This window comes from Mizuhopecten yessoensis, unplaced genomic scaffold (genome assembly GCF_002113885.1).
Source record: "Mizuhopecten yessoensis strain PY_sf001 unplaced genomic scaffold, ASM211388v2 scaffold6625, whole genome shotgun sequence".
Lineage (NCBI taxonomy): Eukaryota > Metazoa > Mollusca > Bivalvia > Pectinida > Pectinidae > Mizuhopecten > Mizuhopecten yessoensis.
Window position 1 is genome coordinate 378,996 of NW_018406643.1, and position 15,715 is coordinate 394,710.

Here is a 15,715-nt window from a genome sequence, read left to right on the forward strand (position 1 = left end):
TTATACTTATAGACTGATTGCAGTTACAGACAGATTGTTTTATATATATCTTGCTTTTATAAATAATATATAACAATCAACCTTTATCCAGCATCTGTCGGTACCTATCTCCTAAAAGTTCCCCTCGTGATCTCTTAACCCGAATCCCCACAAGAGTAGTCACTTTAGACAATGGTTTGCTAGTAGTAGACTACATTTTAAGTTGGGCTTTGATTTTTAAACATATGCTGCATGTATGATATTGGTTGATGCAAGATACCAGGTATAATATATATATGTATATACATATTAATCAATCCAAACACTGTGCTAATTTATCGTGTAAACTAATCGTTATGTGCTTGTGTCACTTTGTGGACGAATATCGAACAAACGGTATATGTATACACAGCAGGTCACTTGGGTGACCATTGGCCATCAATACAATAATATCGGCTCGTGACGTCATCATGTAGTAAGTGACAATCATGGCTTGGTACCCAGGTGGTGCGATTGAGGTGGATTAAAGTGGAATCTACCCTATAATATTATACTCTAGGTCTGATGTGTTCAGTGCACGCATTGGACACTGCCAGCCGAAGATGAATATGGAAAGGAAAAGCTATATCGTAGTTATGGACTTCGTGACAATGTAAACGGTAAGGGCTTCCTTGCATAACTGATGAGTTACTAGATTGTTGCAGTTAAAATATGTTTGTTTGTTTGTTTACAAACATCAAGAACGCTAACAATACAGAATACATATATTGAAGTGTTTATCAAAAGCTTGCAAAAATATGTTTTGAACTACCGTGTTGGTTAAAAACTCCAGGACTCAGAACGTTAATAATATAGATTAAATGTATTTGATTTTGTACAAACTGGCTAGAATCTAGTGTGCTTACATGTAAGTGTAAACATTTAATATTTTTGATATATTTAAAATGTCGCCTTTAAAACTATGTTATATATAGAAATATAAAAGAGAAAAAAATGAATGAACCTTTCAGTTGTTAAATGATATCTCTTTTATTGAACTTAAACAGATTCTTCACAGTTCGAAAGACATATCTCTTTTTAAATTAGAATATAAAAGACTACATTTTAAAATACTTCATCCATCCCAATTGAAATATTTTAAAGACACCCTTTTTACAGTTTTAAGGAGATATCTCAATCATAATTTTCATTATTTTTTTTTTTCTTCAATTTAAATATTTTTTCGTCTTTCTTTAAATAAATACTCTTACAACCTTTTTGACGAGATATTTCATCAACATACGAATGCATGCTTGATCAATAGGTATTGGCTGTGTTATACAATGTTGTTAATGCTACTCCTTTCTCATCGACACCTCGTAGCGGACTTTTACAGTATTGATACATCATCAATCTATACCCTAATTATTTCTTTTAATCAAATAAGGACCCAAACTCAGGTTTGTAGTGAATGGCAAGAGCACACAAGTATCCTTACACGTATTCCTACAAGTGTTCTCACAAACAATAGTTTATTGTGGGATGTTGTTCAACTAAATCGCTTCTGAAAACATTAATGATACATTCTCTGAATTATTTGTCTCAGTTCAACTCATGCAATTATAAATTATATAATTTAAAATAACGCATATTTTACATATATGTAATTAAGCCCATGTACAAACATTGATTTTTTTATTTTGAAACCTTCATGTGCATTTTTTTACACGAATATACTGTCAATACTGAGTATAAAGGTAACGATATATGATGATACCATTTTCTATCTCCACAGATCAATATTTTTGCAACAAAATGATACAAAATTGGTTGCGTAGGATTGTATGAACACGAACCACCATTTACACCTAACTTGTAGTTGGTACTCGATTTGTTTCTAGTTTGATTAAAATTGATATTATGTTTTCAATAATGAAATATAAAAAGTAATGTGCAATAACATTTGCTTTGAGGGTGAATAGGAAAATATACTCATATCCTGAAAACACAAATATACCATCAAAACTGAGATCGACTTCACTTAGGTGACTATAAAAAAAGGAAAAATCAATTCATGACCTTGTAGCCCGCAGATAATCCGGAAAGTTTACCTTCAATACACACTATGATCCACCAGTCATTGCGCATGCGTGTCAAATCCAGGAATTTAAATCAATCACTAACGATCCAGAACAAAATCAACCTTTTTTTTTAAACCTTAACCATGATGGTCACTGAGTTTTGACTCCAAATGTTTTGAGTGGATGTTTACAACATGTTTTTCATTCTCTATCATGTATATGTATTATTATACATGTTTTAGCTAATGTCTGTCCGTCCCGAATTTCTGTCATATCATTCCTAAGCGTTGATGCACTTTACTCAGGTGATAACACCTATCTTGATAGTACATGCCTATTTATCCTATTTATGTTTTCCTTCCGTTGTTCCGAGCAAATCAGGATCAAGTTGGTCAGAGAATATTATATCATATCGACAATATTATATCATATCGACAATATTATATCACAATTCGGGTTAAGTCATGTTCTAGCAATCTATTTGGAGAAATATTCTATATTATCTAAGTATGAGTCCATTTCTCATTTGCTGTTTTAGGAATAACGATTTTGTTTTAAATCCAAATCGTGTTCCTGTAAGCCGATAGGGGAATCTCGTATCTTTTCCAAAATTAAGCTGTGTTCATTTCTTCGTATTTATAGTATTTGTTTTACGCAACAAGGCGGTTAACACTGCTGGTGTGCTGTCAGTCTCCGAGGTAGGCTGTAGCTTTGCAGCTAGAAATTATTCTGTCACGACTTACGAAAAATACTAGTTGAAGTAGATTGTCTGTTGTGGTCTAAATTTATAAAGTTATAAAGGCTTTTTCTTTTTTTCTCTGTATTGTACATATGTTTCAGAATAACTTTTATTTGGATTTTTCAATCTTTTGACATTTTAGTAACACGCATGAGGATATAATGAATGATATGGTGATATGGTACAGTAAAATCTACAAACATTTATTTTCCTCAAATAGGCGCTTCCTTTTTTCGATGAAGGGAGAATAATGTGTTATATTCTAATACAGGTCGTGTTTTATTAGCCGGTTGGAGAATATCGTATATATTCTTACTTTAGTTGTGTTCTTCGTTAAGGAAAATAATTTGTTTTGTCTCTGTCGTTTTCTCGCAGGACAGCAGAACATTTAACCATGGAGTACTTTTTCTTGATTTCTTATTGGACGCTCGGAGAATGTGGCATCCTGGTTTAACCTTTTTCGATTTCTTGCAGCCTAGTATAAGGATAAGACATACGCTATTGCACGGAATGTTTGTTTTAGAGCAGTCAAAGAATGATGCATCCTGTTTTAACTTCTCTTATAGGCCGGTAATAGCACTTTCCATCTTGTTTCTTTCCATGCCATTCTTTTCTTCAGAAGGAGATCATGTGTGACTTTCGTTTATCCTATGTGGTTCTTTTTCAAAGTGGATAGAAAGTGCCCATCCTTCTGTGGCCTCTTTCGTATTATAACATAACAGGAGGCAAATACTTCATCAAACTTGAATGTTTTAACTGTGTTGCAGGCTAGTAAGAGAATGGCACAAGCGGCCCTAATTATCCTGCTATCGGCAGCCATGGGGATACACGGAAGCAGCCATCGGATGTGTGGGGAGCAACTTGCCGACACATTAAGTCTCGTATGTAATGGGTCATTCAACAAACGTTCAGGTAAGAAGATTTATATAACTGTATATCACTCCCATGTTTATTGCATTTCAGTAACTTAATAATGTTTATTCATGAATATCTATTTTTTGCGTTAAGTCACTCATATAACCCATTGCGGTCAATATTTGGTTCTTATCGTCTATCGCGCGTCGAACACACGAAAGTGTTATTAATCTTTTTAACGTCTTCTCAAAAACTGCTGTACCATTTTCAATGACACTTTGCTTCCATGATCAAAGACTAATCATTTGTGAATTATATTGGTCCCAATACCAAAGGTACGATGAAAGTCTATGAAAATGGATATCTTAACCGACTTCTTGTGCCTAAAGAGTAGGGCATAGGAAGGAAATAAGATGAAATACACATCTGGAATGAACAGCTATCAACGATGCTAACATTAAAAGGACCTTTGCCATTTATTCAAAGCTACTTAGGTAACGCATATAGTTTCGAAAAGTTTTAATGCTGACTATCATCTTGATTTGTACTCGTAGGGGTATTTACGTAACGTATTTATGTAAAAAATAATTAACTATTCCTTTTTTTGAGAACCGAAAATGTTTAAGCTGTTATTCTTTATTTCATTTTAAGCAGCCTTTTATAACTAATATATTGGAGGACACTTACATTGCCTGATTTCTGAGGGACACAAGCTGTATATGTGAATATATTTTTCAATAACAAAAATGATTTTATTATAACCCATGTGTAAGTTAGGTCATTAGTACCATTCCTATTCATTAGTATTGAATTTGATATTTAGATTTGTTCTGGAAGGACATCGATGTGGTCGTCTAATGAGGGTTTCACTCTCGTATTAGCAAATTTTGCTGTTTTGATATCGCTTGAAGACCAATAAAAACAAATATTTAACACCTCTCCAGAAAAAGTATGTACAAACCAATATTTGTGTTACAATGATATATAAAAAAACACTTTTTTTTCTGTAGGCCTACAACATGTGAAACAAGATGAAAAGTTGACCGATGTTTTCAAGCGTTCAGCTGACTCTGGAGTCGTTGAAGAGTGCTGTTTCCGGGAACAAGGATGTACCTTAGCAACGCTACAGAGCTATTGTGCTGAACCTGCTTTTTATGACGATGTGGACGAAACAGGAACTGTTGATAACACGCAAGAACAGGTATGCATATATTAATTCTATAACAGTGCTAACTCAGCATTATTGTTATAATATCCAATCATCTATAGCTTACATCGGAAAGTTGATAATTACCAAATAGTTTTGTAAATTCCCAAGAAAAAAATAACCATTTATCTGAAGAAATCTCATTATATTTCTTTTTTCGTCTTTGGAAAAGTTCTTATTTAAGCAATGTAGTGCGTTCATCTAGTAAGAGTGCATTGAGCTTTCATCTAAATTATCACTTTGAAGACGTAAAATTACTGTGATTTGACCTAGATCTACAGAGAGGGTAGTTTTCGATGAAGAAGACCATTGTAGGACGCGCGATCTGATTCTCCTTGAAATCTATGCAATTTGTTTTCATATTTTGCTCTTGTTTCATTAATTTGAGGTCGTCTAAATTCAGGTTTTGATCACTCTTCAGTATTCCGTTTCTTATGACACCGAACCTGTGTCATTTAGAAGGACATTATCAGTTACAAATCTTGATTTGTTTTGTCACAGGCCACTGATATGTCACCAGTTCAAGGAGAGCAGAATGAGGTGGTACAGGGCGAAACAACCACCGCCTCCGCTCCTTTACTCAATTCCAGGGAGAGAGCAATTGCCGCCCATTTCCTACAGATATTTCGGTCCGGAGGCAGGAGCCGTGGAAACAGCAACAGGCGGCGGCCATATTGGTTCTTCTTACCGGGTCTGCAACTCGGTCAGAGAGCCACACGGAGACCATACACGGTCAACACTCCCTAAAATGTATGGAAGGCAGACTGAGATAAACATTTGCAACTTAGTAAATCTTGTCATTGTGAGAGACACAAACATTAGTCGTTCAAAACGACTTTGGAGATGTCAGGAGGGAAAGTGAACTGTGATAAAAGGCAGACAAGATACATGAGGACGTTTGTAATAGGATACTGTGTAAATGACAACTGCATGCAAAACATTACTTAACAGTGAAGAAGACGTGTTGAAGACTTGTCGAAGTAAGCTTTTACCGATATGAATAGGAGAAGCTTATCTGTTTTTAAGGACCCCTGTCCCAGTACAGGCAGATTACTAGAGAACTCTATTTATTCGTACATACAGAAGAATCCATTTAAATTCGTTATTGATGCATTAGAAGTGTGACTTTGCCAGGATGATACTGTTGACCAGGTAGCTTAGATGGTTACCGGCGTCAGTGTTGAGTTAAGAGGTCCAGGATTCAAATTCCTACTCTCGGCACACACTGTTGTCGATGTTTCTTTTTTTAAACTTTCCGTAATGTATTGGATCCTTTTCTCAAATTAAAGATATTGCCGTGAAGGTGATAAAGGTTTTCATTTCATAGTTACAGTTTTTATCAGAGGTACAGGAATCCTTAATACATATTGTTATACATACAGTATACTAATCTGTATTATATTATATAATTCATCTATTAAGCCCAATATCTATTTCTTCTTCATCCTTTCACAATCTCATACACAATGACACAGCTTATTAAAGTATAAAGTTTATTTCTTCATGAGTATAATAATATGATAAGATATGATATAATAAGAAAAACACTTTAGGTAAATGTACGTATTTTCATGACAAAACAATATAAGCATCTTTCGCTATTAATCTGGAAACGCTGCTTTAAGTGTAGCACAACGCATTGCATTTCAATAAGTAAACATACCTTTACAGTTGATTATAAAAGATTCTGCCTTTTCTGAACAGCTTTGGTTGTTTGTAACGACATAACGCCGAGTCGTTTTCCATAGATTTGCATGAGGTAGACAACTCCACCATTTTACTAGTGTATACCGGTCTAGAAAAATGTTTACCTGTTAAATTTGGTTATTCATTTATATTCATACAAAATCGATTATAGCTTGCATATCATTAATCCCATGTAATGTTGAAGCAAAGTATTGACATAACAAATAGTATGACCAGCAGATCTATGTATAAGCTAACTGCTTTATTTTTTATGTTTCTGGGTCAAATCCTGTGACGAAAATGTAAGTTTGAACAAAAACATATTCAATTGGAAAAAACCCTTTTTTTGTGTGTATTTATTTATAACGATATGAAATAAACCAACATATTAGAACTCTTTTTCATTGGGGATACAACACAACAGCAAAAATGGCCACCTTCAGTATATATCGATACACTGGAGAGGTCATATATGAACTTATTAGGTTTACTTTGACATGTTGATGGGCTAATTTACGATAGTTTGACAATATATAGGTACATAACCCGTTATCCAAATAAAGGTGTTAGATTTAGATTTTTTAATTTCATCCTGTGGTGTTTTCTCGCACATTTCGATTGGACATAATTCGTAGCAAAGCCTCACGTGACGGAATATTTCTCTCAATAAATATATTATATATATTATCATGCAGAACAAACTGCACCTCTAAAAAAGACATGACAAACACTTAGTTCCACTTTCGACCAATATCAAGCACAACACATAAAACTTTTAATGGTTTCGAAAAGCACGTTGAACGCATTAATGAAGAAAATAGCACTTTCATTAGATTTAAGGCGTACGTAATCATCACTAGTTAGAATATGTGATATGGTCCTTTTCCTACGAAAGTTACTAGTTTTATAGAAAAATGTTAATGTAAAAATTAAAAGATTTTTGACAAACAATGACGACGACAACCATGCTCATTGTGACATTACTAAAATAACATTGATTGTAGTTTACGAGAAAACATATTAAAGTAAATGTTCTACATATTTACACTGTCATCACTAACATAACATATAAGCTATAAAAGATCTTACTCTTACATCCGTCATTTGTTTATATTTTAACCTAGTTTTATAAGAGTTATGGTATTGTTGACACTTCGTTATTCTCTTATTCTTTTTTACCATTTTGTTGTCATGGAAACAGTATTTCACTTACCAAAATAACAGGGTACTAGAACAACTGAAAAACCATTGTTATTAAAAGATATGAAAATATGTGAGAGGTAAAAATAATATTCATTTTACATAAACCCTTCTTTAAATCTTGAAATTTAAAGCATTTTTGTAATGGTATTTCTTAACTTACGTCATACAATATGAGCAATCAATAATGTTAAAACATACGTATCGAAAAAAGTGTCAACATTTACAATAAATATACAGTGAAACCTCTTTAAATTGCCCCAATTTGTCTAGCACAGTTTTTGCGTTACACAGGGGTTTGGCGATATATCGAGGGAGACATATAAATGAACTATTCAGGAAAAAGGAAAAAGATGTACCTTGAAATAGATTGGTTGTAAGCGAGGGGTCAAATGAAACGAATGGAATTGTATCGAGTTTTTATGTATATAAAAAATTTAAAATTGTGATCGTATCGCATGATTTATGTTCCTATTTACAAACTAATGATTCAGAATGTTGACAAGTTCTCTCCCGGATTATACCTTCTTCGTCGATTAATCAATGATCTTCAATCCTCTTTTGGAAGTTATAAAAAAAGTTGTCATTACACCAGCATTTAAGGAAAATTCGATACGAACAGACAACAAGTCAACGGACGCCACATGGACATCAAAATAACCTAACAAATATGACAAACACTAACAAAACCCGGAAGTAAAACAAGTTGCTCTAGATGAGTAAACATTTCCTGTGTCGCATGTGACCTCCACCTTGATGTCTTCTGTTATATTCATAAATGTGTGTAGATAAGTGGGTATTGAAAACGGTTTTTATCTTGCAATATATTACAATATTTAAAGGAGTATTGCAATATATCACTATTATACCCTTGGAAATTCAGCTAACGTATAAATATCTTATAAAGATTATGGGCATTATTTCAGCAAGACAATTATCAATTGAAAATTATGTTGTTTTATTTATCACAGCAAGCGAGTTTTACTTGGATAATATTTATTCAATTTTCCTTATGTTTCTATAAAACTTTCTCATAAATGTGCCTTAACCTCTAACCATTAAGCTGAAAAATATTGCAATACACTTGCTATTTCAAAAATCGTATTGCAATACATATACATTACTAAGTAGATATTGCAAAAAATGTTGATAATTACAATAGCATTGTCCTCCCCTTTAGACCATCATGGATGAGTGAAAAAGTACTTTATGAAATCAAAAACTGAAATTTAATTGTTCGAAATCGGGTGTTGTTAACGACCACAAAATCTAAAGGAAAAAATCACGTTTGTCCTATTTCTGATAAAAAGATCCTATATCTTAAGGTAATATTTATCATGCATATGTCTTATTTCTTATATACAGGTCCTATTTCTTATACATACAGCATTGTTTAAGTCTAGGTATTTACTGCATTGCCATATATTCTCTATCAAAGCACATAATGCGCCATCTACGTCATTACATTGACGCCATCAATGATCACTCTCTTTGTCGACCAAAATACTGTTAACTGTGAACTTACAGCGACAGTTGTGTCAGGCTGAATTAGGTCATTGATACGTGTGCAAATATAAACATCTGTCAGTCCCTAGAAGGTAACAATCTGTTGATCACACGATAATCAATAACTTACGGCTACCACTATGATATCGCACTGTTTGTATCTCTGAATTTAGTATGTTCCTGAGCGTGGTTCAGTTCTGAATGTTGGTTCTCTGTTTGTAAAAAGAATGGTTTAATAGATGACTTGAGATACCGAAATGGGCTTTAAAAAGGGTAATGTAATTCTTCACGATCCATTATGCATCCATTTTTGAAAAATATCAACTTCAAACAGGTGTTTTCTGTGAACGTCTTATAAAACACATTTGTGAAAAAGAGATGGTTTTGAATATGTTAGATAACTGCTCACTATATACATTAAACCCGATTTCAAATTTGTTCTTTTACAATTTAATCTAATAAATAATAATGGGGGTGGGGGTCTTATTTATATTTAAATGATAATCTCCAAATCCAGTACATAGTTTACATTTTTATTTTAATAATCACATATCACAAATTTGTAGTTTGCTTTAATACAAATATTACCAAAGAAGTCTTGAAACCGTACGAAGCATATCTAGAGTTGTCACTCTAACAAATTTCAGTTAATATAGTTCTTAAGATGTCTACATGTACATGAACTCAACTCAACTCAACTTAAACTACCGAGTGGTGTGAATTAGAGATATCTCTCACTCGGGAGTACGTGTGCAAAGGAAAGTTGTCAACTTACTGAATTATATGTACTACTATGACTGTAGTTTGAGATAGTTCCGCAATATTTCCATATTCATCTGTACATGAAATATCTTGTACGGTTCCTGCCCTGTTGTGCTGCTTACCTATAACGAACGGTATGTAGTACCAGTGAGAAGTTTTGTATTATCCTAATAGAATAAAGAATGGTATATTAATTCTTATAAAATGTTGCAGTTCTTTGTAGGTACTTTCTAGTTCATGTTTAAAGTGTTCGTTGACATCTTCTGTTTATTCATACATAAGAATTAAAACTATAATAGTTTCAATATTTATTGTATATTATATATATATATATATGTGTATTTTCATAAGATATTACAAAAGTTAGATTAGTGTATTTTGCTCTTGAATAGTCGTAAGTCATCTGTGTCAAGTGAACATTTGACGGGAAACTGATAGAGATTGTAATTATGTTTGAATTGCCTTTTCTTTCATGAGATCAGTATGGTGTTTGAGAGTAATAGTACACGTCATTTGATCAACACGAATGTTTAAATGTTAGTTGATGTCGTCGTCTGGCTCTGATTTTGCTATGTTGTTGCTTGTAAATAAATGACGTTTCAAGCAATTTGATATTTGTTTTTATTTGTCTTGTTTACAGCGCAAGGTCAAACGATGTTTCTCTGATGTTTCTGGCATTGGGGAAATGTTTATCGATCTAATACCACGTGAAACCTAACTCCCCTGCTTTAGTTGGCAAGTTGTTACAATGTAAATGACATATGCAGATGGCATACTCGTCTGGTAACAAATGCCACTCAGTAAGGCAAGAAGTAATTCAATATGCTAACATGAACTTGACATGGATACCTAAGGATATGTTCAGTAAGGTGAAAAAGCCAGGTAAATGTCTCTTCGGAGTCACTCTGGAATCATCTTAGATTACCTGTATAATAGTGCCGTTAAGCAATAGATTTCCACAAAGATTGAGCTCTGTGATATTTGTCTCACCGAAATGGAAAACTAGTATGGAAATCTATATATTAGAAAAAATTACTTGTTTCCTCTTTGCTAATATAAGAAATTGTGCATCGAAGATTGCTTAATAAGAAGGGAAAAAACGTTGTCACTTTTCAAAATCCCTCTCCGATGTTTCACACTTCGCTAGCTTAAATTCTTCTGACAAAATGAAAAAAAAAATCATTCGAAGCAGACTACTTTACGATTTAAAAAATTGCTGGCAGCTTTGTGTATTTCATAGAGTGACCAAATGTAAACACAAGATTAGCAAAAATGCTCAGTTCTCAAAACATTTCATTTTTATGACAGTATATTTATTCTCAATAGATAATATACAAGTAGCATTTTTAACTCTTTACACAAAATGTCTGAGGAGGAATGACGCAAAATAGTACGCAAATACGTAGTCTGCAATTTGCAAAAAGAGATTGTAGAGTAGATATTTTTTCGCGATATAGAGATAACACAGTTTCTTAATTTTCATAGAAAAGTGCGAGTCCTTTTTGAAAATTTGAAGATGTATCGATGTATTTTCTCTTTCGCTATATTTGTATGTTTTAGAAAACATGTTAGACATTGATTGACCTTTCGAAATGAGTCTTAAATGACCCGTATGTTTACATTGTTTGACTCCGATTTAATAAATGCTAAAATAGGTTCTCCCTGATTTCGTAATTGAGTGATTATGAATAAAACGTGACAAACAGATCTCTTGTTAGGAAGTTGTAATTTGTATTTATATATCATCATTATTCAAAAATCACTTTACCATACATCTATTTCCGTCATCTAGAAATACATAGTATTGACCAGTGGTAAACAGACAACACCAGAACGAGTCTGTAAGGGACTTCTTGAAATATACTGTGGACGATACTAAACTCCCCTAGTGGTGGTCAGTACAGATGATATAATGTCCAGTAGTGATTAGCGACCTTATCTGATAATCCCGTCATTATTGTGCCGAGATTTCTATATCGGCAATGCGCTGGTCAAGTGGTGGTCATTTCTATAAATGTAACCTAACTGAACTTGTTAATATAATAAAAGTGACCGGTCAAACACATCAACATGAGCGTAAGGTAAACGAGCCAACACATTCCGTTAAGTCAGTCTGGGAGCTGAGTAGCCAGTCAAATCTAGACGACAGGATTTAAGTTGTTGAAAGCTTTGTTAACTTAACTAATGCAAACGCAAAAAAAAAATCATAACAAAGTATGCTTTCTAAACAATTCAAATTCGAATTACTAATTATCTTAAGACAAGAAACACATGATTTTATTTATTCGAATTTTATATACATTCTTCAAAAAACGATTTTCAACATAAATCAAATCTGAGTTAATGATACATTAAGTTGACGTTGCTTTTAACAACTTGGCAAAAGACAAACACCATAACACTGATCAGCCCATCTGTTATTGTAGCGCAAAACCCATTACGAAAGAACATAACTATATGTATGGTTCATCTATCAATCGAGTTTTAAAGAATTAACATTAAATGGGTAGGGGTTTGGACTCCTAACTAAGCGTGGAGTTTCGCACACTATACACATGAGAATAGCAAAATGATCTTTGCTTTATCAACCTAACAAAAAGTCCAGGAAATATCTATCACCTACTTTAAACAGAAGTCAATGATGATTTCCATAGAATGACCTATATCTGAAGACATCACATGTGACTTATATTTGGACGGAAGTAGACAAATTTGATTGGTTGGATTGGTACGCCTTCGCATCGACTAGGATCATATGATGACAGTGTCCACAGATGCTTGTGTCATTTAGAGACCCTTTGAAGTGGCATATGAAGCTTGATGAATACTCCCTCGCCACAGTGTTAAGTTACGAAATTAGGATACACCTTGTGTTCGAGTTAGAAAGTATCATATCGGATCATGTCCTTATTGACCAAATCATGCTTTCCCTTCATAAATGAACCCTGTTGTTGCTTGTCCAACTTCACCAATACATTGTAGCTGAAAAAACATAAGAAACAAATAAAACGGAGGTTACATATCGAAAATAAGCAGTTTTGTTGGGCAATATTACAAGACGCCAACTGAGGGTCGGTAATATCCATAGGAAGTAAGTCCGAATGCTCCCTAAATCCACGTAGAGAGTTAGGTGCAGGTTCTGCAAGGAATCAAACATAAGGACCCTTAGAACAATAACAAAACAAAAAATAAGTTTAAATTCATTTTTGAGTATCATTAAGGAAATACTGCTGTCACGTATGATGGCATGGCGATGTAGGACTAGCGAATTAATTGCATTCTAGTCTAATGTGTAAGCAACTGTGGTATATGAGGACCCTTAAAACATAACATAAAGCTAAGTTGAACTTATTACTGTCACTTGATAGCTTCAGGGTGACCACAAGGCGGCCATAGAATTAATTGGTTGGATTGGTACGCCTTTGGATACTATCTATGTGATACTGTGTGAAAGATGGTGATCTACAATATCAAACATACAATATATTGATTCATCACATGATGTACTGTGATACTATTTGATTGTTGTATCACATAATGTACTGTGATTCTATGTGATTGATTTGTCAAATGATGTACTGTGATACTATTTGATTGATTTATCACATGATGTCCTGTGATACTAGGTGATTGATTTATCACATGATGTACTGTGATACTAGGTAATTGATTTATCACATGATGTACTGTGATACTATGTAATTGATTTATCACATGATGTACTGTGATACTAGGTAATTGATTTATCACATGATGTACTGTGATACTAGGTGATTGATTTATCACATGATGTACTGTGATACTAGGTAATTGATTTATCACATGATGTACTGTGATACTAGGTAATTGATTTATCACATGATGTACTGTGATACTAGGTGATTGATTTATCACATGATGTACTGTCATACTATGGGATTGATTTGTCACATGATGTACTGTGATTCTATGTGATTGATTTATCACATGATGTACTGTGATACTATGTAATTGATTTATCACATGATGTACTGTGATACTAGGTGATTGATTTATCACATGATGTACTGTCATACTATGGGATTGATTTGTCACATGATGTACTGTGATTCTATGTGATTGATTTATCACATGATGTACTGTGATACTAGGTGATTGATTTATCACATGATGTACTGTGATACTAGGTAATTGATTTATCACATGATGTACTGTGATACTATGTAATTGATGTATCACATGATGTACCGTGATACTATGTGATTGATTTATCACATGATGTACTGTGATACTATGTGACTGATTTATCACATGATGTACTGTGATACTATGTAATTGATTTATCACATGATGTACTGTGATACTAGGTAATTGATTTATCACATGATGTACTGTGATACTATGTAATTGATGTACCACATGATGTACTGTGATACTATGTGATTGATTTATCACATAATGTACTGTGATACTATGTGATTGATTTGTCACATGATGTACTGTGATACTAGGTGATTGATTTATCACATGATGTACTGTCATACTATGGGATTGATTTGTCACATGATGTACTGTGATTCTATGTGATTGATTTATCACATGATGTACTGTGATACTATGTAATTGATGTACCACATGATGTACTGTGATACTATGTGATTAATGTATCTCATACTGTACTGTGATACTATGTGATTGGCTTATCACATGATGTACTGTGATACTAGGTGATTGATTTATCACATGATGTACTGTCATACTATGGGATTGATTTGTCACATGATGTACTGTGATTCTATGTGATTGATTTATCACATGATGTACTGTGATACTATGTAATTGATTTATCACATGATGTACTGTGATACTATGTGATTGATTTGTCACATAATGTACTGTGATAATATGTGATTGATTTATCAAATAATGTACTGTAATATTAGGTGAATGATTTATCACATGATGTACTGTGATACTAGGTGATTGATTTATCACATGATGTACTGTGATACTATGTAATTGATTTATCACATGATGTACTGTGATACTATGTGATTGGTTTATCACATGATGTACTGTGATACTAGGTGATTGATTTATCACATGATGTACTGTCATACTATGTGATTGATTTGTCACATTATGTACTGTGATTCTATGTGATTGATTTGTCAAATGATGTACTGTGATACTATTTGATTGATTTATCACATGATGTCCTGTGATACTAGGTGATTGATTTATCACATGATGTACTGTCATACTATGTGATTGATTTGTCACATGATGTACTGTGATACTATGTGATTGATTTGTCACATAATGTACTGTGATAATATGTGATTGATTTATCACATAATGTACTGTAATATTAGGTGAATGATTTATCACATGATGTACTGTGATGCTAGGTGAATGATTTACCACATGATGTACTGTGATACTATGTGATTAATGTATCTCATACTGTACTGTGATACTATGTGATTGGCTTATCACATGATGTACTGTGATACTATGTGATTGATTTGTCACATAATTTACTGTGATACTAGGTGATTGATTTATCACATAATGTACTGTGATACTATGTGATTGATTTGTCACATGATGTACTGTGATTCTATGTGATTGATTTATCACATGATGTACTGTGATACTATGTGATTGGCTTATCACATGATGTACTGTGATACTAGGTGATTGATTTATCACATGATGTACTGTGATACTATGTGATTG

At 33.2% G+C, this 15,715-nt stretch overlaps 1 protein-coding gene across 1 annotated transcript; it reads left to right on the plus strand.

Annotated features, from left to right (window-relative positions):
* The first annotated feature begins 559 nt into the window (after positions 1–559).
* Positions 560–6,303, plus strand: LOC110452351. The gene is made up of 4 exons (XM_021500820.1): positions 560–638; positions 3,546–3,690; positions 4,644–4,834; positions 5,342–6,303. The coding sequence occupies exons 2-4, from the start codon at positions 3,558–3,560 to the stop codon at positions 5,585–5,587; spliced, it is 570 nt and encodes a 189-aa protein (XP_021356495.1). The 5' UTR covers positions 560–638; positions 3,546–3,557; the 3' UTR covers positions 5,588–6,303.
* Positions 6,304–15,715: the final 9,412 nt, after the last annotated feature.